The sequence below is a fragment of the Diuraphis noxia genome, unplaced genomic scaffold (assembly GCF_037042655.1).
Source record: "Diuraphis noxia isolate RWA-SAM2 unplaced genomic scaffold, SU_Dnox_SAM2 contig0003, whole genome shotgun sequence".
NCBI lineage: Eukaryota > Metazoa > Arthropoda > Insecta > Hemiptera > Aphididae > Diuraphis > Diuraphis noxia.
The window spans coordinates 69577427-69604220 of NW_028301713.1; the positions used below are offsets into that span (position 1 = coordinate 69577427).

General features: G+C 30.4%; 1 protein-coding gene across 8 annotated transcripts in view; it reads right to left on the reverse strand.

The window, feature by feature from the left end:
- heph (polypyrimidine tract-binding protein 1 heph) overlaps positions 1-26794 on the reverse strand; it is a 200899-nt gene that overhangs the window by 93086 nt on the left and 81019 nt on the right. For 6 of the 8 annotated variants that reach the window (XM_089222004.1, XM_089222008.1, XM_089222007.1 and 3 more), the window contains one exon: positions 8662-8772. The exons of 1 other annotated variant lie outside the window; for it this stretch is intronic. In XM_089222004.1, the coding sequence (XP_089078130.1) occupies positions 8662-8772 (111 nt within the window). Of the gene's footprint in view, positions 1-112; positions 1022-8661; positions 8773-26794 lie in introns of those variants that run through there. One more of the 8 variants, XM_089222011.1, reaches the window with a different exon arrangement.

Here is a 26794-nt window from a genome sequence, read left to right on the forward strand (position 1 = left end):
CAAGGACGATGCGAATAAAAAAACGATCGCGAGACATGAACAGACGTATTATAGTAAAACATGACACTATCATTATAATATAGTCTCGCTGCGGCGTCGTCGACGCACTCACCATTTCCACGTCGTCCTGCACGGCGTCCGCTGCCGGCGTGGCGATGGTGGCCGTCGGTGGTGCCGTCGTGACGGATTCCGCGTACTGCAGGTGCGCCGGTCGCTGAAGCTGCAGCGGCTGGTGGTGATACGTGTTGTTGGCCGGCAAGTGGTACAGCTGGCCACCGACGTGCGGCGTCTTGGGTTGCGGCGTCACGGCGACGGCTAACTGATACTGATGCAACGGTTGCGGCGGCTGATGCTGGTGCTGATATACGTGGTGGTATGCGGCGGCGGCTGTGGCTGTGGCGGCGGCAGTGGTGCAGGCGGCGGCGGGCGAGCAACAGTGCGCGCAACAAGTCCGCAACGGTGGCGGCTGTTGCTCTCCGGCTACGTGCAGTGCCCCCGGGTACGTGTAGCAGTACGTGATTGCTGATGGCGCGTCGACCGGGGCCCGCCGGGCGGCAAACACGGTTGCGGCGGCGGCGTCGGATACGCGGACTAGACCGGCCGGTCGTCGTCAACCGGACGATCGCATCGGCTGCGGCTGTCGACGTCGCGCTTTAGACTGGCGGGCGCGGGAGGACGTGTATTACGGTTTTATTTTATTATAATGTTATCGGTATATGCAAACCGTGTTGTACCTGCGGTAGCGCCGTGATTGCACACCTGTCCGGTGTCTCGTGATCGTGGACGTTCGACGGTCTCGGCGGGCGACTAATCGTTTGTGTTTGTTGACGTGTGTGGGCGTGTGTCGGTGTGTGCGAGGGCTAGCCGTTGGGTTAGCGTGCGTTGACAGAAAACGAGAAACGAAAGGGGAAAGAATAAAACAAAAAAGACGAAAAAGAGAAAAGTGGTGTGTGCCACGCGCGTCGGAGTGTAGCGGAGAAGATCCGGTAGTGATGCGGACTCTGATCGCACTGGTCGCGACGGCGTCGGCCCGAACGGGGTCCGGTGTGTGTGCCGCGGTCGGCGGCGTCGTCGACGCGCCGACCTGCGCGCATGCGCCGCGCGAAGAGCACACAGGTACGCCCATCGGTGGCGCGGAGGCGCTCTCCGCCCGCAGTATGTACCTATTTGCTCGCACACGCACACGACCGGGACGCACGTACACACGGACGCCGAACGCACTCCGCCGCCGCACACCCACCTGGTGATTCCGCGTAACAGTGGATATGTGTTAGTGTATGGAATAATTTGGAAGTGTAGGTGGGGTGTGTGAGTGTGAGTGCGTTTGTCAGTCTGACGATAATAGGTTATTAACCAAAACAAATGCGTCCGCAATTAATGCGATAAAAGATTGTATAACATAATATAATATATTATAATGCGACATAGCATAATATGACGCGAACTTTTCATCGAGCACGCCACAAAAACGCGCGATTGCTTGAACCCGCCACCGCCATCCGACTAAACGAATACGACGCAACCGTCGACAATCGGCGAAAAAATAAAAAAGTATTGTTCGCGGGTCCTCCGAAAAAACCGTCATAACAGAAAACATTTTTTTTTCTTACTTCTTGTGCTTCTTGTTCTTTATATTTATTAACGTTTCTATTCAAACTTTTCCTATTGAAGTTTGATATATTTGCACTTTTAGTCTGTAGGTACACAATTTCTCTTTTATTCTTTCTTTTTTTTTTCTTTCACAACGAATATTTTTTCAAGATTTGCAGCTTTTAAACAAATGACCGTTTACACAAAAGTTTCTTAAACACCAGCGATGACGAATAAACAGAGTGCGACGAATAAATAGATTGTATATATATATATATACATATACAAATTCATTATAATAATAATACAAAACCGACTAATCCCTAGATTTAAGTAAAATTCGTCACGCGTAAAACGATAAACAAAAAAGTGATAGGTGAACCACCATACCTTTAATTCGTATATTATATTCAACAGATATACGTACAGGTTGAATCAACAGACGGCCTGTTGCTAAGGCGCCTACATATATAAACCTCCTATCGGTTACATGCAATTCAAATATTATTCGTTTTACACTTGTTAAGGTCTATACTTATATATGTGTACACACTGCACACTTTACATATATTATTATAAAATCGCATACCTACCTATACAAACTTGTCAATATTATAAATTGTTCAAAGTCATATATATTACCTAAATATTATGTATCACACGCATAAAGGTTTCCAGGGCACCGGTTATGGATATCCAACCCTCACACGCGACTCTTTCATTGTCGGTGTGGAGAGTTAAAAGCGAATGGTATACATTATATATTGCATCATAACATATAATGATATAAAATAATAAGACATAAACATTTATTTTATACGTATTTACACATAGGACCGAATGGACCGATTTAAGAAGTACTATAATTGAATATAACACCTAAACATTACCTAAAAAGGAAAACGATAATAACCGCTCGTCCGACGAATGTAGGGAGAATACTCGTATACGTATAAATATATATATATTAGGAAACGTATTTGTCGATTTTTCGCGAAGAAACTGTAGTTATAACTTACACTGTCGTGTCTGAATTATTGAAAAAAGGGCAACAAAAATCTTGCACCAAAGTATTCAAGGCCAAAAACCCAAATTAATAAGATTGTTGAAAAAAATATTTATATTTGCATTAACTATTATATACTTATATTATCCTATTATAAATAATTATAATTTATTGTAAATATTTTAACATTACAGAGGGACTTAAAAAAAATACAATAGGTACGTAAGGATATATTTTGAATATTGACGCGCACATTTGAATTATTCTGATTTTTTTTTTAAATACTTATTTTTAAGCTTTTTGATGTATTCCAAAATTATTCTAAATGCCTTTTAACTAAAACGGCAAAAACAGACTATTATACATCGTTATAATCTGAAATTGCTGGTCACGTTAAAAGAGGTGCTCGAGCGGCGCACCACGTATTACCAACTCGCCGTATGGTGAACCCACTCACGTCTTCATATGCGTTCCATCGCGCAATGATCACTACTGGTAAACCCTAATTTCTAAACGTTAAAATATAAATTTTGGCACGACAACGGCAATGGGTGACCAAAAATGAGTGATATACTTTAAAAGGGAAAAATATTCACTTTCTCCCTCGCGTGATGATACTGTTTAATTCTTGTGTATTCAGTTTTTAATATGAAAATAAATTAAGGCATTTTTTTAAACCATCATGGACGCCAATAGTTACAAATAGCGTATTTATGAAGTCCAATAAGCTATAATCACTGCATGCAGGGGTGATAATAGAATACAACTGATATAGATAATATACATTAATGATCGTTGTAACTAAACTGCAGTTACGTAAAGGTAAACGAACAGGTCATATGACACCACTTTTCCGAAATGTTGGATAAATAATATTTTATGGTAGTTAATAATTCACATATAATATAATAATATATCGTGCAGTGCGACGGTTAACTTCTATTCATACGTATATATAGGTTTGTAAACCTCGTCACTTCCGACCGGGACGAAATTCGCGTCAACTGTATTCCGTGGATTATGGATTTCGGCGATAAAGGGTAAGGCGCATAATATCTGTCATATTATGTAATATAATATTTACAGATACCTGGTTATAAGGATACGAAACATTCATTATAATCTCCACGAAGTTTTTTTTTTTTTTTTTCATATTCTTTATATATATTATAACCGTTAATATTATATTGATTTATATGTAGAATTCGATTAAAAACTTAAAAACTTGATTTAGGGATGCCACTATAACCATCAAACCCAAAAACATACTGTATCATAGGTACATTATGTGGCCATGATCAATATGTTATATATTATATTATATTGCGTAGAATTGATACGCCACCAGAATCACAAGTATATTAAATCTTTTCCGCCGGCGGCCGACCATCTCATTAACATAATTGGTATACATCATGTGATAATTCAACCGTCTTTCGTTCCATGATGCACCATGTGCAAATATATATAAATATTATACACATCATACTCGAGTGAATAATTTAATCTAACCATATTAAACACACAATTTTCATATTTTTGTTTTATCGAATACATTTTCATCACAGAGATATTTTATAACTTAAATAAAAAAAATTGGAGAGCGCTAAACGAAATTCCTGAGGGTATAAAGCTACCTTCTTCCCACTCCCATTCTACAACTAAGCAATAGGGTTTAAATTAAATTACATTCTATAAAAAGTAAATTTTACTAATAATAAAAATGATTAATGAAAAATTCCGATTGAAGATATCATTTTACAAGGAAAAAACATTAACAGGTGTAAAAGAAAAAACCAATCAAGTTTTACTCCATAAATATGATTGAAATTTTATATTCAACAACAAATCGCAAGTATACCTACTCTGCAGATGACCGTTTCAATTTCAGAGAAATTTTAATTAAAACAGTATACATTTTCTTGGTTTTTTTTTGGATAAATTAAATCATCAAGAGTATCATGTAATATAATATACATTTGAAACGGGTACTATATATGTTCAAATTAAACTGGGCAAAAAATACATAGGAATAATTATATAAAATATAAATAATATTTAATTTTAATTTCACTGAACAATTATATAGGAGAATGAATTTAAAAAAAGGATGAAAATAGTATCCTACTAACTAGAAACGAAAATTATTTAATATACTTAAACTTAAATACAATGCGCACGTTACGGGCGCTACGTAACTCGTAGGGTTGAAGCTATTAAAATTTAAACGCATTTCCCGACATTTCATAATGGAATTTGGAACCTAATTTATTTTTAACGACGAAACACAGAGTTATTGAGTCGTTGTCGAGTCATGATTGTTAAAAATGCACGACTACAAGCAGCATCCGTCGCTTAATACTACCACCATTTTTAAAAGAAAATTGAGTTGCACTGAAGCTCAAAAGAATCATTAAAATCAAGGTTGAGCTGGTAGAGCAACGTTTGAAAACTAATTTTAAAGGTTTCAATCATTTGATTCCTGATTTAATTACATGTTTTATTATCCATCAATCATATATTCATCGCGTAATCAGGATTATATTAGAACTTATGATTTTACTCATAATAATAAACTATAGTGAGCTCTTAAGAAAACACTACTAAAAGGAAAACACGTTAAATGCAAAATTAAATTACATTAAATGATAATTATTTAATATTACTATTTATAAATTTACAATTGAATCATTATAACTCTTTGATAGGTAAAAACATTGACCTAGATAACTTGGTATACTTGTAATCGAGTACAAATTCAGCGTTATTTAAATACTTTATAACTTAAACAAGCAATAACATATATAATATAATACTATGGATTCTGAGTAGAGCGAATGTGCGATGATTGTATTGGTTTAACATAGAATGTGAATGTTGATATTTAATTTTTTTTTTTGTATACATTTATAAAATTATTTCTCATAGAAAAAAGTTTTGAAATTTTCTTCTTAAGTTTTCTTACAATATTCTAAAAATATCGATATTTTTGAGTACACATATTTATTAGTATTACCCATGGCCTACTAATTTTGATAAAATTTGACAATTTTAACGGAAAATAACGGCTTTGGTAATTTTGTTGTAATTAAAAAAATGTATACTACCACACGATAATAATATTCGCATAAATAATATAAAATATTTTTACAATTAAAGGCATGTCTGATTTCAATAATTTCAACTTCAAAGTATATTTTAAAAATTAAATAAAGTTTATAAAATGTAATTTCAGCTGTATCAAATAAAATTAAAATTACGAGGAATTAAAAGAAACCAAAGTTGATTTCGAAATGTATTCAAAGAGTATTAAACATTTGAAAGTATACGATACTCGAATAGCGAGCTGAGTCTGTTCAAAGAAACCATTTTTAAACATAATATAATATACTTACCTAATATTTAAAACTGTTGGGGCTCTTAATTATATATTTTTTTTTATTATTGTGGATCACAAGATAAACAAAGCAATATAAATACTATTTTTTTTTTTTTTAAATACTGCAATAACACAATGGTTATAATAGTAAAAACAAAAACGTTAAATTATTTTAGTTTATTTTTACAAAACGAATACTGATGGATACAACAGATAAAAACAATTCACGAATTGAATATTGATTTTTGATCAAGGTTTTAACTTTTAATAGGTAATTATTATTACTTGCAAATAATTTTAGAAGGTGCATACCATATTTTAGATACACATTATCGTAATTTGAACAAACTAAATGCAAAACTTTAAGCTCAATCATATCCTTACAAATTCAAAATCACGATAACAATTCAACTAAGATAAACTTAAGTAATATGAAATTAATACAGGTCGAAACTCCTATGTAATCTCCCAATGGGGTTTTAGTTCTCCTCTTGATAGTAAAAGGATTACGTTCAAAATACAGTTTTAGATTTCATAGATATTGCGTGACGACAAATATATACTTCTCGAATACAAATACAACTTGATTATAACCACTCCATATTGCATTATAATTATTATCAGTAGTAGTATAACAAGTAGAAGCAGTTAAAATAGTTTTATAGGTAACAGTAACAGTGATATATAGTGGCAATATCAGTTATTTACAAAGCAAAAACTGTATAAACTATACGAAGACGCCGTCGTATTTACAATGAAAAGTTTATTAAATTCTGGGACGCGCAAGTATATACCTTTAAATTTTTACGGTGTTTATCTAGGTATAAAATAGAAAACCATAATCGAAGTGCTCTGCAGATCACAGAATAAATATATATATAGCATATAACAAGAAACTACAATATTAGGTATGGAAAGACAGTAAAACGGATGGCACACGCCAAAATTTGACGGCCTCGAGATATTTGTTTCTAAAGACAAATCAACGTTTGATGTCGATATGGTTGACAAACTAAACGACGCCGGGAATAGGGAATTATTATATACATTTACACGACACGAGGTATATTTACGTAGATATTTAGAGCACTACTATATGGACCGAAATAGAAAAACCATAGTATACCCAAACCGACCCTGGTTTCTATTAGCTAATTAATGAAAATCCAGATTACACTGACAGAGAATCTAACAAAACAAAAAAAGAGAACTTTGATGAAAACCCAAAGAATAAAAGGTTTATCGTAATGGACAAACAATACTGCGACTTTCTAAAGACCAAAAATTCAATTAGAACGATTCACTTTTATCACGTTATAAAAATGGCTGAAACAATTCTTTAAGGGAGATTATTATGAAAGCCCTGTTATTTGTTATTTTAACACGAGAATTTTATTCAAGTTAATATACAGATTATATTATGATTACAATACGTTATTGAAATATATGAGTTTTAATCATCGTTGTCATAACCATATTGTATAGTATAATCAGGGGTATAATCAACGACGGTTCACAATAAATTACCAAACAAATATATGTTGATAACAAAATGTCAAACCTGTCAGTTTTTTTTTTTTATCAAAACCGTAATAAATATCGATTACATTAAGTCGTTTAATATAAACAGTAGAAAATAAACATCAACGACTATTCAAACAATCATCTACGGTTGATTGTAATTTTCTATGAGAATAACCTTATATAACATCTTCTCCGCTAATATTTGATTATCCTGAACATTTTTTTATCTGACTAAAACGAAAAAATAAACATATCTGCACCTACCTGTGATGCTGAAAAATCAAAACCTAAATAGCATGTTACATTATATGCACATTATTTATGTACACCACGGGCCATTCATTTTGTACGTGACAAAAATAATAGAGATTGTGCGATATAATATAATATAATATATACCTAACTATTCTGCAGATGTAATCTCAACTACACTTTTTTAACTAAATAATCAAACGGCCTCACATACGTATATTATGTTATATGTACCGAAATGGTATAAACTCGAAACGATACAAATCGTATTAAATGACTTCTCAAATTAGCAGCATTTATATTTCACATTACGTCTAATTATTATACGCAATCCATCGTGCAACAAGCTTATAAATGGCGGTTACCTATAATTACATAATAATAATCAATAATGGAACGTAGTTTTTAGCCGCTGCAGGTGAACTAGTTACGAAGGCGCGTGTATATACGTATTAAACCATTTGCCATTAAATTTATCGAGATCTGCTCGAAATAGGCTACCACACGCGTATATATATATATATATATATAAATATATAAAACTAAACAAGATGATATAGAGTCAGCGGAAGGGACACTGCTGCAGATACCTACCCATTGGCTGCATCATGTTATTGCACGGCCAAACTAACGGTTACACGATCGCGAACGTGTTCAATTACGGATTTTATGTCCAGGAAGCACTTAGGGGGTAACCGTGGTAATTGCCAACGGATTCTTATATGTGATTTGCACGCAGCAAAAGTTTAATAACCCGTGCGGCTTTTAGCCGTAAAGGCTTCGCGGTGGAACCCAACCACCAGAAACTTGGCTTCTCCACGGCGATCATGATATTATATAATATTATAATATAATCGTAACAATAATAGCGTGTACATGCAAGACGCTGCGGGAACGAGCAATTATTTACCTTCAGGGATCCTGTGACGTACGGTGCGAATTTGAAAAAATTTGGCAAAGACGATTCTTCAGCAGGGAGTTTTATATACTGGCATGTCAACATATCCATTGTATTGCTTACCTGAAACAGAAAAAAAAAGCAAAATAATTTAAATGAGATTTTTCCGAGAAAAATATGAGTATATAAACATTTAGAGAAAGGATATATAACATTCCAAATTTTTACAAATGGCGGAGTAATATTTAAACAGAAAATAAAAGAAAACACACATGCAAAGGCACATAAAATCGATTTTACAAAAAACCTTAATATAAAAAATATACTAATCTATCTAATATCTTTTTTTGTATACATATAAAAAATATGATGATTCACCAAGCATATACTTATCCAGATTTTTTCATTGAATAATGATTTATTTGTAAAATTATGATTTTTGGAATTTTCAATGTACTTAAAGAATTCTCAAATTTGTTAGTACTAATTAAAAAGTGGCGGTAGAGATAATATACCTATAAACATCTATTTTTCATGTAAGAACACTATAAGAACTCTACTTCTATACTGTAAAGTGTTAAGTAAGTATTTTTTTGAACATTTTAATGTAACTAATTCAAAATTTTAACGAAAAGTTCCTCAATCATTAAAATTGTTATACTCAGGATAATAATATAATATACTATAATACGGCCAGTAAAAAAAAATTACAAAAATATAATATATAGATATTATCTAATTTGTAATACTGCCCTATGCCCCACCCCAATATCTTCCAATATCATTACCACTATTATCTTAATATCTTCAGTAAGTATACAATAATTCGAAAAAAATAAAATCATTCGCTAAATTATTTACAGTAAAAAAAAAGTATTGTCATTTTAAAATTAAAATTCTGTATCTCCACAGGATACTCCATATGTACAAAAAATCACAAGAATTAACTAATTTTGAATAAATGCGTTATTTAAAACAAAAGGGAAGCATGGTTGATGAATCACCTTATCTGCTTAAGTGCTTATTATCTGCTTTGCATCTAAAGCAATTAAACTTTAACTAAGTGAGTTATAAAATTGTAAATTCTGTAAAATAATGCAACTAAGAATAAAAAGGAAATAATAATAGTTTAGACATTCATATAGTAAGACTATTATGATGATTTTTAATTAAATAAGAGAAACAATTTCAAGACACAGATTTATTTTTAATTATTTCAATTTGCAGTATATTTTTTTGTTAAGTAGAAACGTCCAAGTAAAGTTTATTACATTATTATTGAAAATAATAAAAAGCAAATTAAAAATCGGTATTTTTAAAATAATACATTTGTTTTAAACAATTCGAATGTAGCAAAGTATACTAAATAAAAACTAATTATATTTTTTAACAAGTATAGTTTTTGAATTAAAAATATTATAATAATAAAAGCAACAAAATAAAAATAGAAATTCATTCTTACTCAACAATCATGTATTTTACAAACACACGAATATAACCATACAATTATTTACATTTATTTTAAACCATCGACTTTACAAAAAGCTGTAATATCTTTGTACCTATATCTATGCAGTATACGTTATTAATGATTGTTTAGAAAATCAGTTCAAATCAAGTAAATTTACGGTATAATGGTGCACCTATTAATTATAATATACCTACCCATAGTCAACACTTAAATTTAAAACAATGATGGTTACAAATCAATTAACAGTCATAGTTGTCAAAAATACAGTTAATAAAAACTTCAATACTCACGTAGATAAATAATGATAATTAAATTATTGTATATGCATAATACTCAGTCGAATTGTACAATGGAAAAATACAAGTTATTGTGTACACTTGATGTACCTGCAGAAATAGTACACGGGTTTTGGGATGAAAACCTATGAGTATAGCAGAAACTGTATTGGATCATGCGTGTTAAAACACTGTGTCACAAACTATTATGTGCGAGAACCGTGTGAACGTTATAAGACTAAAGATTTTCCTAAATTGGCCAGGGATATTTACAGTATATTATATCAGGAATGACGCATAAAATATAAAAAAAAATGACCTTTTCCCGAGTTTTCCAGACAATTTTATCCAGAATATAAATTCGTGTATGACTTTCGTGCTATTCGCAACGGTACGATGCATTCGCCGGGAACATTTTCTTTTATATATTTTATTTATTTTAGTTACTTTACAATATATATACTTGTAACTTACATCATCCAAACGAATTCAATAGTTATACATGTTTTATGATGTTGGACGAAAAAAAAAGTACTTATTGTCGTCTACCTATTGTATAAAAAAATTCGAATAATACTTTTGTCTGCTATATTCAAATTCAAAATTTTATATTTATCACGGATACGATAGAAACGAACGTCGATGTTCACAAAGTGTTTCCCAATCCAATAATGTAAACAATATTATAATATTTTTATTGAATTTCTGTGGACGAGGCGCAACGCATAGGCAAATAGAACGCACCAGTGCGATGCAACTGCACTGGACGTCCGGGAAAAGTGTAATAATTTATAAGGCTTACGAGATACGATACGTTTTGAGTTTTGTGACTTAGCGAAGCTATATAATGAATAAATGACCAATATCTTATAAACACGCTCTAAAAAATAAAAAAAAACATTACGGTTGACGCCTTCAGAATAATGTTATATGCATATAGTTTATATTCTAGATAAAGACCGTTATTATATACGCGTGAACCGGTTTGTAAATCTATTACAACGCAAATGAACCATACGCGTAAAACTTTGGTGAAAACATATCATTGATAGTTAATCACTAACGATTTATTGTGTCGACGTGTCGTACGTGTAAAGCAGAGCTGGCAAATCAATGGCACGCGATTTTTAGAGCACGCAAAAAATCAAAATATTTTTATTACACATAGTACTTATATATATATATATATATATATATATATATAATGTTTTTCATGGCACACTCGAAAAAAAGAGAGAGAAATGCAACTTTTGGCACGTAGCGTTCAAATTATTTGCCACCCCTGCAGGTCTGGTGTCACAAAATCACAGTTTAATCGATCAAACCCTTCCTCTCCGACATCCGTTGGTATATGTACATTTTCCACGAAACATTCGACGTTTTTAATTATCTGCAGGATTTTAATTCCGTGGTGTACATCCTCCATTTAATATTGTAATAATATACATAGAAAACCATAAGTATAAGCTCTCGGTAAATATCTTCCAGATGTGTCTATACTATACCGGGTGATTCTTTTATCATTGAACACTAATTATTTCAAAAATTATTTATGTTTTTGAAAATATTATTTTACATAGTTTCACCAAGTTGTTAAAAACCCAACGTTTTTATTAAAAATTATATTTTTTATCCTTATAATTTTTTTAATTTTTACTTTTTTGAATGACACATAGAGTTTTAATTTCATATTCCAAAGCAGAATATTTTTCTAAGTATTTTGATTCATAAGTATCGAATTTAGGACGAGTAGTGTATGAGTTATAAGCATTTAAAGTTTAGATTGGCAGAGTGGAGTGGTATGGGGTTACCCCCCAAATGTTTGTCCACTACTCCGCTTGTCTAAACTTTCGACTAAATTCGATTTTTATGAATCAAAATACTTAGAAAACTATTTTGCTTTGGAATATGAAATTAAATGTCTGCTGTCATTCAAAAAGTAAAAAATGAAAAAAAGATAAGGATAAAAAATATTTTAAAATAAATTTTTTTAATAAAAACGTTGGTTTTTGAACAATTTGAAACTATGTAAGAAAATATTTTCAAAAACATTAGTAATTTTTAAAATAATGAGTGTTCAATGATAAAAGAATCACCCGGATATATACGCGTATATATACAGTGTGATTATAATTTATAATTGATAACCACATATAATAGAAAGAGAAACACGGTCGGCGTTTAAAAATTAAAATGCTACGAAATACGCGTTTTCATCGCACGGACGCGATTAAAATTGTGTAATTAAAATTGCACAAATGTGCTCCCCTCCCCCATCCAAAGAACTCTGAAAGTACGACGACGAACAAAAAGTGATTAACCGCAGTACATTTATTTTGAAATTTCTATTCGACATTCAATTATTAAAAAACGGTAATGAATTTTTGTAGGATAATTTCGAACATTGTGAGAGGAGTACGATACAAGCTAAAAAAAAAAAGCAAATGATTTCAAAATTCAAAAACACTGAACCATACCTGCATGAAGCAGCAATATAATATAATCATCTCATCATACGTCGTATCGTTTGATGAAGCTAATGCTAATTATGATTGTGTTTCATTAAAACATTTACAAACAATAGGTATACGTATATACACAACAAACCAATTTCAGTACAATCTTTTATAGGCCTCCCATGATCCCGATAAAAAATTATAAATACCAATTATATATATATATATATAAACATAAATTACATTTTTTTTTAACACTTTGACAACACAATTTTTGCGAATCGTCCAAAAAAATTCACTATCTCTAGCTATAATTCGATTTTGGGTGGATAGTGGGTACTACCCCAGTTTATTTATTTTTGATTCTCCAGTCATTATTCTGTTAACTATATGACATAGTAATTTCAACTAAAACTGACGATTAATTCTACTACTTAAAGTACCTAATTAATGTTTATATATATATATATATTTATAATTAATAATTTTAATATTCGAAATAGTGAATCTAACTATTCCTTTGTAGTTATTGACTTATTGTTTAAACTATAATTCCATAGTTATTCCAACTGCATATACCTTCGACTAATTCATTTTAATGTTCGCAGCCAAAAACATTTTATTGTGTCACTACATTAACCTTAGATAATACATGTTGGGCAACCATTCAACGGTTGTCTCAACAACTATTTATTTTTTTTTTACGTACTGAGATTTAAAATGATTCCAGACTTAGGTATGAAAAATATGATTCCCGCCTGTTGGTATTCATGTTGTGGCTTACCGTTCAATTAAAAATACAATAAAACAATTTTCGAGAAATATATTGTTATTCTCGAGGGAGATAATGGTGTAACAGATGCGCTTAAAAACATTACTAAATTTAAATATTAATTTTTGGTGTGTACAAAAAACATTTCCGTGGAAAAACGGTATCACTGGCAATCTCATGTGATGGGAAAGATAATTGCAGATGGGAGATAAAATATATATACTCAATTTTGGCGAAAACGGGTTATTCTGCGAACCCGTTTTTTTACGGGCTATTTTTTCGAATATCACAACGGGCTAGTACACGGGCGATTTAAAAACACATCTCACGAAATCCCTTTCGTAGTAAATCCTAGAATTTTCCGAGATTGTATATACCAAGAACAAGAGTATAACCACGTTTTCCAGTCCATTAGGCCCCGTGAACTCGGAGCCCACTAGTATACGAAAAAAAAACGAGGATCAATGTTTTCTCATCACTCACCCCCCTCCAACCGACAAACACACACACACACACACACACACCAAACACATTTTATTGTTATCGATACAAGTGGCGCATGATCAAGGACGGCAATACAATTTTGACAGAGATATAAACAATCCGTTAATTACCTGCATAACACTTAAGTTAAACACACTACATCCCCTGCAGATTGGAAGTGATATACGCGCGGCCAATTAGCAAAAACAAAAATATTTCGGCGGAACAAATAAATAACCGTAGGTATTATCATACAATTCCGGACGTGATGATGAGCATTCTAAGCTACAGAGACCGGAAGCAGGAAACGCGCGCGCGCTCTCATACACTGCACCGTAAGACATTCCTCCGTCGTGTCTAATTAAAAATCCGTAATCCCGACCAATTTTCCTCTTACCTCATTTCGAAGGTTTCTCCCGCCGGACCGTTTTCCCGAGAATTATACTCGGGCATTTTTTTTTTCTTCTTTTAATTAAACGCCGCCGTCTGCCCTCCCAAGACGTCAACGACCATAAACCGCCACGATTTCCTCTACAGGTATATTATACTTACTGCAGCATAATACGCGATACCGTTGTATTGTCGTCACTACATGCCGAGTAACAAGTAGATATACCCTCCCTGCACGTTTCCTTCTAAAATAGGAAATTCCACCTGTTGGCAAAAAATACAAAAGAGGATCGGCGCGATAAACGTAATTAACTTGAAAGAGATGAGAATACCGTCGTCGCGTTGTTCGCGCGAAGACATTGTCTCGCCGCCGTCATCACTGAGATGCTGTAGTAGCAGCGGCAGCGTCCCCGAGGACCTAATGGATATTGTCCAAGGGAGGGTAAATTGCCCCCTCCCCGGTGTATTGTGCACGTCGGATATATAAAGTAAATTGCGTCTAAGAGGGCCGCCTGCTGTAGCTTATATTATTATATTCTATATATAATAGGTACCTACGACAAAACTACATTGTCGTATAAAAGAGAATTCACGGTGGCGACGGAGGTGGCGATAGGGTTGCTAGGATCGCGAGAAAGTGCCACAGACTCGTTTAAGTAGAAAAAAAATGTCGAAAGACTCCGTCCTCAGCTGTTTGTAATGACGAACACTATACGCTCCATGGAAAACTGCACAGGCATATCTTTTTATATACAGAGCTAAAACGACGTGTTTAAGCCACAGTTGAGGGTAAAATGCGCGTTCGTGAGTATCGTCTTTCGAATTATACACCACCCCGCACTGTCACACGTGTGCGATACTACATATACGGCGTAATTACAGCGACGAGTATGTACCTACTTCCGAGGGACGATAAAATGATGTGTTTAATTTTTCCACTCGTCGTGCATAAATAAAACGATATAGATAGGATTAGTATAGTACATATTATAATAATTTACGCACAGATAGAAACATACATAGATACTTATGCATTATATACATTTCGGAAGTCTTAAAAAATATTTCGCCATATAACCACATAAGGTTAAATATGAACAATGCATGGGACGGCGAGGACGATTTTATGTTAATAGATAGTATACTGCTATCAGCGTAAAAGGAATTTCGTGAGCAACTATAAATCGTTAAACGTAATTTTAACTACATACACAAACTATATAATATATATATATATATATATTAAAATAACATTATAAAAATAATAATCAATATATTAATGTATATGTAATGTATAATAATTTCGAAATACCTTAATACAAAATATACACGAAGATCAAATAAATAAACGTTTTGATCGATTTAGATCACCTTCATCGTCGCCGTTGTCTTTTTTCGTTATATCATATAGCTGCAATGAGCAAATTTGATGACCTAATTCGAAGTATATACGTAGTATAGAGACTTACTATATGATATATTTCAAACAATTGCACAATCGTATAATGTCAACAAAATTTTAAAATTTATACAAATTATTGTTTGGATAAAAAGCAGACGTTGAAATTCAAAATAATCATTAGGTCATGGATTATTAGGTTTTTATGCATGAATGAACATATTGACAGTCAGAAATTAATTTACTCAAATATATTACAGTATGCTGTACTATATATAGTTACTCCATATTGGAATAAATTATATATATATGAAAGAATTTGCATAAATCACATAACACAAATGAAATTATTTTATATAGTATACCTAATATTGTATTTTTTTTTTTTATTATTATTATAATACGCCGTGTTACGAGGGAGGTACACTACTCTAACCATATACCACAATTGTGCATTTAATCGATTCACATTGGAATGTAATTATATTTTTTTTCATATATAATTCTAATGAGAAAAAAAATCAAATTAAAAAAAAGTTTCGGTATCTATACGAAATGAATTGACGTTATAATCAAAATATTATACCATTTAATAATACATACGACGTCACGATTTGCGTATTGTGTGTTCCATTTTGCATGTAATAATATGAAAAATAATTTCCAAACACCACATGGGTGGCAACTTGTAAGATTTTCGCGTATATTAACAAAAAAAAACATGAGTAACGACCGAATAGTTGTAGCTTACTTAAGTTAAAAAGATAAAAAAAAAACTAAACCCATGCATTTCAAAAATGTTTTTATGATATTTCGGTATTGAAGACTATATAGGATTTAACAATATTTGTACATTATATACGTATATTATATTTTAAACAATACGAAAATGTTACAGTTTTGAACGCCTACATAAATCATGGTAGAAATGCCATGTCTTGTATTTTGATTTGTTTGACATATCTTAGACATTTATTCATAATTTTTTTCCTTACACAAATTCGTTTACGACATACATATATAAGTATATTGTAGATACCTACCTATATACATATTTTTTCCATATAAATTGAAAACTTTGTTTTTATTAAAATTGACAGAAAAATACGTCAAAACGTCATTCAAATATTTTCCAGTGATCTGCCACACTGAATAAATTAATAGAATCGTTATAACAGGCATATATATATATATATATATATACCTGCAATATACGTCACTTGTTATTTTAAAAAGTTTTAGCCAAATTATCTACAACATATCTATAATCATGGAAATTACAAGGATAAATCCAAAGCCGCGATTATTGTATTATGCGATTATAAATAACTTTGAAATCTTCCACGGTTTAATTCTATTAGGTAACCATATAACATTCACTAGCTTCAATAACAGGACCTGATTCAACGAAATAAAATACTTGTACACTATTTGTTTTGGAGCCCTTATTCTTATAGCAAAACAATTTAATTAAAACAAAACATTTGATGTATAGCTGAATACCAAAATACAAAATACGAGTTTAATCCGTAAACTAAAATAATTCTTTCAGAGTTATTACCAATTCCCTTATTTTTTTCTTATTTTGCAAATTTAGCGATATAGTGTCTTGAAAACGTAAACATTGTTTTGTAACATTGCGGTATTGATTGGCAGATATGACGGAGTGCAGTTTTTTTTTTTGTGTTAAAGACAGCATATTATAATAATAACGCTTTTAAACATGTTTAAGTGCAGAAAATAAATAATCCATGGCGTTTAAATTTAAAATTACATAAAAATTAGGATGCAGGTACATGCACAATTTGGACATGTAGTTCAATTTAAAATTTTAGAATTGAATTTAAAATGATATGTAAATTTGCAAGGCCATATTTCATAGGAGATTTAGGTAATAAATTAGTAACAGGCAATTATATAATTATATTAGTTTACGTGACTATATTACTTTATAACTGATGAATTAATTATAGTAATTAATTAAATATGCAAGTCATTAAAAAAAATTATTATTATTATAATTGTTATCCTAACTAAACCTATGCCAAGAAAAATACCTTAAAAATTAAAAAAAGCATTGAATCGATAATGCAGTAAAGAGACGTAAGTGCATCTTTTATTTTTATTTCAAAAGTATACGATAACGGTAAGCTGTCTTATTAAACTATTTTAAACGCTGAAACAATAGTTTAATACGATCACATAGTACTCACTCACTTACGTTTTCCATTCGATCAGAAATTAGTGAAAACATATTTTATTTGATAGACTCACATCATAGCTAGGTGTGTACTTATATAGGTAAATAAACAAGTAAAAAGCTTACTTGTAATGCGCTACCGAATTGAATGTTAAGTTAACCAACATTTTATGATTAGTCAATTTTATTAATTTTTGTAAATATTATCATTCAAGATTGGTAATCAAATGTTATACCACTGGAGTAAACGTAAAAGTGATAAGATTTAACGATTATCAACTATTCGAGTGTATATTACCTAGCTATACTCTTATATTCGAACTAATGTTTAGTTTACACAATACATAGTTATTTAAACTATATAGGTACTATATGTAATAAACGTATTGCATTGAATTTAGTAATAACCATATATAAAACATTTTAATAATATATTTGTACGTATTTATTAATCCTTTATACCATGTAATGTATTTTTTTCCATACAAATGCTTTTGTTTTGTAAATAAAAATTATTAAATATAAAGAGTTTTTGATAAGACTGTAAATATTTTCTACATTATCGCAAAAATTATTAAGTTTTTGTTTTTTGGTAACGAATCGATTCATATCGAGTCATATTAAATTCAAGTCAAGTGCTAAAAAAAATTGAATAACCAAGTTTTTAATTATTAAAAAAATTAGTCGAGTCGACTCAAGTACACTCGAACATAATTCGAGAATTTTGCCAAAGTCAACTACTCACACATCTGTATTGACTAACGTGTATAAAACATGTAACTAAAATGGTGAATGACATTAATTATAAACTTTCCAATTATTTATCTAGTTATTTTATGTCTGCATGCACTAATTAAAAAAGAAACGGAATTACTTAAATTAATTTAATTCCTTTAAAAACTACCTAGCTCTTGCAATCACTGATTGTTCGTAATGAATTAGATTGCTGACTATTTAGTGATGTTCCACCATTTATCAAACTTGTTATCAATTTAAATATTAATAACTAATACATGTTTTGACATCGATTAAAATGGCGTCTGTTGGCTAGTAAAATCTACGAATGCATTAGGGTTGCGATAGCAATGTAAATCTATATATTTGTAGTTCCATTCTAGAAATTATATAATAATATTCAGTAATACAACATGGTTGATCAAATATAGGGCACAATATTGTACTAAAACGTAAACTATAATATCTCTGTAATATAACAGAGAACGATTATGCAATACAACTTATTTACATTTTTTTTTAAAATCCTTTAAATATTTGAAAAATTTTAATACTTAAGATTTATTTTTTTCTCGACAAATACTTATTGTTTTTAAAATAATTATTACTGGAAATAGTATAAAATAAATTAAAAAACAATCGATAATATATTTACCTACCTATACTTATAAAATCAGTTTAAACGCACTTCATTGTGGATTTCAAACACACTCAGTATTATTAAATCAAGAAATGTTATAAATTTGAAAACATGAACAATAAACATATAAATATAGGTAGGTACATGAACATTATCGTGGTAAAATTTAGATTTTTCATACAGTAAAAAGTTTTCAGAGTTCGTTAGTTATCTATATAGTTGGTCTGAAAATATGTAAAATGTTCAAGTTTTAAACAAACAATTACTACATTATTACTATACGCATTCTTCAGACGTAATAATACCTGACAACTTTCCACAAATTTAATAATTAACTCGTTCTTGTCGTCCAGTGATCTCGAAATCAATGGACAGTATAGTGCCTACTAATAAACAGTAAGCTGTATAGCAGCTTCATAATTTTCTCAAGCTAACTCCACAATTTACTTAGTTCGTCGACAATGCCTCATATAGCAGTCGTGATACGTCTCATTTAATTCAATCGCTACAAACCGATAGTATAATATACTTTAATCTCGGTTATTATTATAACAAACACAGAAAACATGGGAGGTCTACTTTTCACTTGAATTTCTAAAGCCGATTAAACGTCTGCTGTGATTCGTACGAAAATGCTGAAAGAATACTAACGTTTGAATAAAAAAGAAATATTGCCGTCACAAGCAATTTACACATTAAAATATAATAAGTACTAAACAAATAAAAATATTTTCTTCCCGTAAATCTCTCACAACTGTCAAACGGTCAAAACGGTTAGCCGGGAATATGTTCTGCTGGTAAAAGTGTAATCCCAGACTTTGAATATTTTCATTTCTCGTTTCTCGACATAGCGTATGCTCGACGCTTGCGATTTTTCCCTAAAAACTTCACCGACGACGTGGAGTATCTAACCGGTAATTTTCCAACTGTATCCAAGGGAAGGGTCATGTGATACTCATCTGGAGTTGCAAGCAGAGTCGATAAAACGATGTTATCGGTATGTGTAAGCTGTAAAGTATATAAACGCTCAATGACGGCGGGAGCGAGGGAAAAAGGAATCGAAAAATGTGGTGGTAATGTATTCATTTCTTCAGCACCGCGAAAACCGATTAGTTTCCGCACAATGAGACGTTTTACTACGCGCGTCGTTCCATTTGTTCAATTCGACTTTTCAGTGATCAAAATCTTTAAGGGGGCCACGCGATTGAATTTCTGGTGGAAAACCTCATTAAGAAAGCAGACTTTTTTTCATTTTTTTCCTGTCGAATCCGAAAAGAGTTTTTTTTTTTTTGAATATATAATATACATGAATGGTTTTTACCTACATAATATATACAAACCAGAAATAACTTATCGTTACATTTATAAGAGATTTATTATTCGCGTAAAACCTAACCGTAGATTAACGCGCATCGAACGAATGCAAATTTTAAAAAAAAAATATACAAAATATTACAAACAATTAGGGCCATTATACAGTAGTTCATATCCGGAGGTCTCAGTCTATCATAATTTTACTCTAGTAGGTAACCACACAATTTACGACAAATTAACATCACACAAACACAAATATAACAATATAGACAAATAATCAATATGCATATTGTTATGCATTCTTGTTTCAGTTAAATACAAAATACAAAATAAGCTGACCCAAAATTTGATAATAAATTTTTTAGCTATACACTATTGGCAGTTTTATATTTGTGATTGAAAACAAAATATACACTTCCCGAGTTAAACAATAATAAATACAACGTTACATAATGTGAAATTCAATAGGAACTATAGGCATGTCAACGAAAACTTATCGATATGGGTTATTTATATTCTATACATATTGAGTTAAATTAATGAAATATATACATCGGTATTCGGTATTTCGTCTTTTTTTTTTGCATTATTTTAATCGATCAGTTCTGTGACAGTTTTTACATTAAAATATATTTTTATTATTAAAAATAACTTGGCTCTTATATGTTTTAATAAAATACAGATAAATGTTTTCATATTATTTCTATACAATAGTGTTATATTCATTATTTTCATATTTTATCATTGCGATTTATCGACAGGTTAAACGATTAACACACTATCTGCAAAAGCGTGTTATAGCCATGACTATTTTAAATGCGTGAATGTAAGCAAAAATTAATTTTAAACGGGTTCCCCTCGAAAACAAGCCTACTATAATATAGGAGTTCTTTATTTCTTTGCAATATATTAAGAATATTTATGGAAAACAATTATCTTAAAGGTAATACGAATATAATAATAACGAATCGCTATTAAAGTCTATGGCGACTGTAATCAAGAAAAAAATTAGGATCTAATTCATCAACTTGTATAATATTCTTTTTGTAATTTTGCAGAAGAAATTATAATAAGGACGGTCAAAATTTTTTACTACGTACCTAGGTACTCGTTCATATATTTTTAACATGATAACACGCAGGATGTATTTAGAAACTTTTAGAGTAACATATTTTTTTTTTTTTTTTTGTAAATTTTTGTTCAATAATAATTGGACATAACTCATTTTTTAAAACAAAATTATTATACAATATTGTTGTTATTGCAATCGGTAGCATTTATCCACGAGTAAAAATACGAATAAAAAATATAAACTATTTATACAACGCTTATCATTAAACGCGGAGCAATACATTACAATTTTAAATGGGAATAATAACAAACGTAATCTTGACAAAATGTTTATTCAAGATATTTTTTTTTATTTCATAATATTTTTGAATGTTATTTTTAAAAAAAGTCATTTTAAGCAGTTATGCATTTTTAGAATTTCAAAGTGCGTGCTTTTGCATATTTAACAACAGTTTTTTAGTGCATTAAATTTACAATCTTGATTATCACTATACTATATATCTAAATATATACAACAGTTAAGAAGTCAGAAGAAAAATCAAACATATGCATTAATTAATTCTTCGTTCAAATCAACTACCTATAGCTGTGAGTATTATAGGTACTACGACACTGATAAATTTTATATAAAATATATAAATTACGCACACGGGTCGAAATTAAAATAAGACACATAATATGCAATATAAAATATATATATTATTATTATTTATTCTGTTATATCGTCAGTTTAGTCTCGTAGACCATAAAACAAAGAACGTAATATCCGAAAAGGTTTTTTTTTTAATATAAAACGCGTACTTGTTTCTATATGTGTATATAATATATATATTGTCGTCTCAGCGGCGCCTTATAGAAAGTTACTATACACATTGTACAGCGTCGCACGAAGAGTATAGGGAAAAAATGACTCAGCCTAAAGAAAACAAAAACCGAACTTATGTTGCTATAATATTTATCGTTACCTACTGCGTATGTAGCAGTCAAAATAGAAATTGTGTACGAACAGTTTACAAAAGACTTAAAATTCTTAACTGGGGTTGACAAAGGTTGACGGTCTACTAGAAATATGCTTTGCAATTTGTTTGTTCGTAAATGAGCAAACGGAGAATAAGTTATAGCATACTTTTTGTTTACCGGTCGCATTTATCCAGCAAAACTGCATTTAATGAGAATTTCTATTAAACGTTATTATTTTATTTTACAGTTGACGTTTTCTACTGTTTGTCATCGCAGAATCGTCGTACACGCGCGTCCCAACTATGTATAAAGAAGTTTTAATAATTATAATAACACAAAACACTCCCCTCGAAAACATCAGCTGAAGACACTACATGTAATAGAAAACTATCAATTCCATGGAAAACTTATAACTTTATAAAATCTCAATCGCAGCAATTAATATTTTACTAGTTTTTTTTTTTTTTAACCATTTTTTGAATACACAATAATAATATTGTGATAATTTTCCAGCATTAATTTTTTTACAAAAACTTACCATAAATGACACTTTAAAGAACACAACTCTTAAGTCTGAGTAAGTACCTATATTGTCTATATGCAAATGCAAATCAAGTACTGATGTATGCCATCAAATTAAAGTTAAATCGACATCGAACAATTACTAGCTCTGCCGTTATACTTTCTAACTCCAATTTCACGGCAATTACTTAAATATATCCGTGTACGCATATAGACATAAAATTGTTTTTGTAATGCATTAAGTACGTTAAACACTTATACATATTATATTATTATATCATAGATTGTGCCGTGTAAAATGAAAACAAAAAATATTATTGTTGGTAAGATTTGTGAATTCGTTATGATGAGGAAACATATCGGCCTCACTCGAAATAATAAAACAAAATTAACCGTTTCTACATAGGTACATTATATTAAGTATGTAAATATAATATAGTAAATGAATAATTTTAATAACTGTCAAATAAACTCAAGCTGTATACCTTACTACGCATAAGTAAAATACAAATTTTCCTTTGAGTAAAATACGAAAAAAAATACCAATATCAACATCTTTGAAAATTAAGCCATAATGGACCACAGCGCGTACACCGGAAAGTAGTTTGAATTCAACCGTAAAAGAAAAATGATATAAACCGTATATATATAGCGACGCGTATATCACGATGTTATATTATAGTTTCCCGAGATACAGTTTCCGATTTATTTTATAATCAATTTTCATTATTAATATCGAAATAAAAACTTTTTTATAGGGTTTAGGGGTTTTAAATGTGCGAGAATACGATGAAAAAATGATTCACGCAAAAGTCCGCCAGGGGATTTTTTTTTATTTTACATTATTTTTACGATTATTATATTATTACTGTTGGTTTTTACGAGTTACGCTACTTGTGCCATGAATAAACTACAGTACACCAAGCTGGACCAACGGTGGAAAAATGTTAAAAACGAGATGAAAATGATATTAAATTAGATTCTTATGGTTTTCCTAGGGGGTTATTTCGATGACTGGTGCCAGCAGAAAAAAGTTTATCAGGATTTCTGTCAAAAATACGCATCATTATTCCTAAACAAATACATGACGTAATAGTATAATTATTAATTACACACATATAGTACTCGTATATAGCCATATAGGTACATGCTACTGCAGTGTAATTACACATTTTTAAATTAATTTCATTATTATTTTTCAAAAAGTTATTGAGATAATGCCCATTTTCTCAGTAATATCATTAATATGTACGAGTAACTGCCAGGGTTATCAAAACGTTTAAGCAAACAAAATGATGAACACGCGTTTCAGAGTTTATGTAAATAAGTAGAAGATATATTATTTTAATTTAGTTTAAAGAATATAAAAAAAATTGGCGTACACGAAAAAGAAATAACACTTTTCAAACTTAATCACATAAAGTAAATTAATGATAATTTATAATACAACCATAGGCGAATCTAGGAATTCATAGCAGGGTGTGCCTTCACCTCAAAAAGACCCTCTGAAGTTCAAAATACCTCTCAGTTATCACACGTTTAGAATATGTTTCCCATTTGAAATAACATTAGGTATCTAATAATATTAAATAATATTATTAAGATTAATTTTTATTACCTAGTTTATATGCTATTTTTCATGCTGTAAAATACACATGTAATGTTTCAATTTAATAAACCATCACTATTGCAAAGTTCAATATATGTTACTCAATTATTATTTTTGGACATACAACTAACAATCAAATTGTTAATCAATTATGTTTAAAATTCTTGGAAGTTTAATATAACATCTTATTTTTATTATTATTAATAACAAAGAATTGTATGAAATATATAATATAACTGGTATCTAGTAATAGGTGACATGATATTATAATTAATACTTCTATGTTAAATGTTAATACGAAATACGAAATAAAGTATTTTTCATTTTGTCAATAACTATAAAAATGATAATTACTGGTAAAATTAAATTACATAAAACAACTATGATTATGGCTATAAATTACGACTATACCCGTGCTATAAATAAACAGGCATGTTTTTTTCTTTTCTTGAAAATATTGCTGATCATTTATCAACTATTTTTATCACTATAATATTTATTGGCAATATTTGTACCCATAAAAATGTATTAAAATTAAAAATAAATTGTTTAATGTTTAGACTCATTACTCAATACCATTGTAACTGAAATGAGTATAATGGGCTCTTCACAGGTTTTTAAGAGTCGCAGGGTGTGCACTGGCACACCAGGCACACCCTGTAGATTCGCCTATGAATACAACCCAACAAAATAATTGTGAATTATAGTAGATACTTAAATCATAGACTTATTATTAGAAAAGATATAGTATTTTAACAAATATTTTAAGACACAGGTCAATAAATTTACTTTTTTTAGAATTTATTATAAATAATACGATTACGTTTTATTGTTTAAAATTTAAATATCATGATTAATATTAATATTATTTTTTTTTCTATACCGATAAATTATTATTTTCTAATTGAATTTTAACGGAGAAAAGCAGTGTTTATATAAGATGTATATTAATACAAACCTAATTTTATATTATAGTCCAATCCAATCATCATAAATTACTACAGAAAAGCTTTAAATTTTACATGAATCAAAGTAGAGATCTTATTTAAATTTGAAAAGTTGATCATTCAACCTTTTCCTAAAAGGTTAAAAATGCATTAAGTTAAAACTAAACTAAATTTTTTACGAAATTAAATGTTTAGCTTACAAAAATACGTTTATTTTTAAATTTTGTGTGTATTTATTCTGTTCAAGAACTGTTCACTCTATATAATATATAGTCTGATATATTAAAACTTCAACAACACTGTAATATCAAACTAGTTATTAATTACCAATGGATTTATAAAAAAAAAAAGGAAATAAAACTTTTCTGAGAATAAAACAAATTATAGGCTAGGCCGAAAACAACTATAAAGTCTAAATAGTATAATACAACAATTTTATATAATCATATATAGTGAGAAATTGTCTAGATAGGTAGTTAATAAACTAAAACAGCTGCTATAATTGATACGTCTAAAATTCGAAACTAATCATTTGCAGATAGTATAATATATGTCTACATAATACAAAGGTGATACCTATACCTCCATCAGTATTAAAAAGTTAATTAGTTACTCGAGTATGATCAGTATTTAAATTTAATTAGAATTTTGAACTCGACTTTCTGTTAAATATTCATCATTGTATCTTACCAATATGCGAACTTCCTATTGAAGTATATACAAGATATATATTGATACATATTGATATTATACAATTGTGGAGTCGGTCGACCGATTTTTCTTTTTTTTTTAATTTTCCTGACACCCTGCATAATATTCAAAAATTTCAAACCATAATAACAATGGACCGAAGAACGAAAATTGTGGTTGACCATATAGAAATTATGACGATTTACAGTAT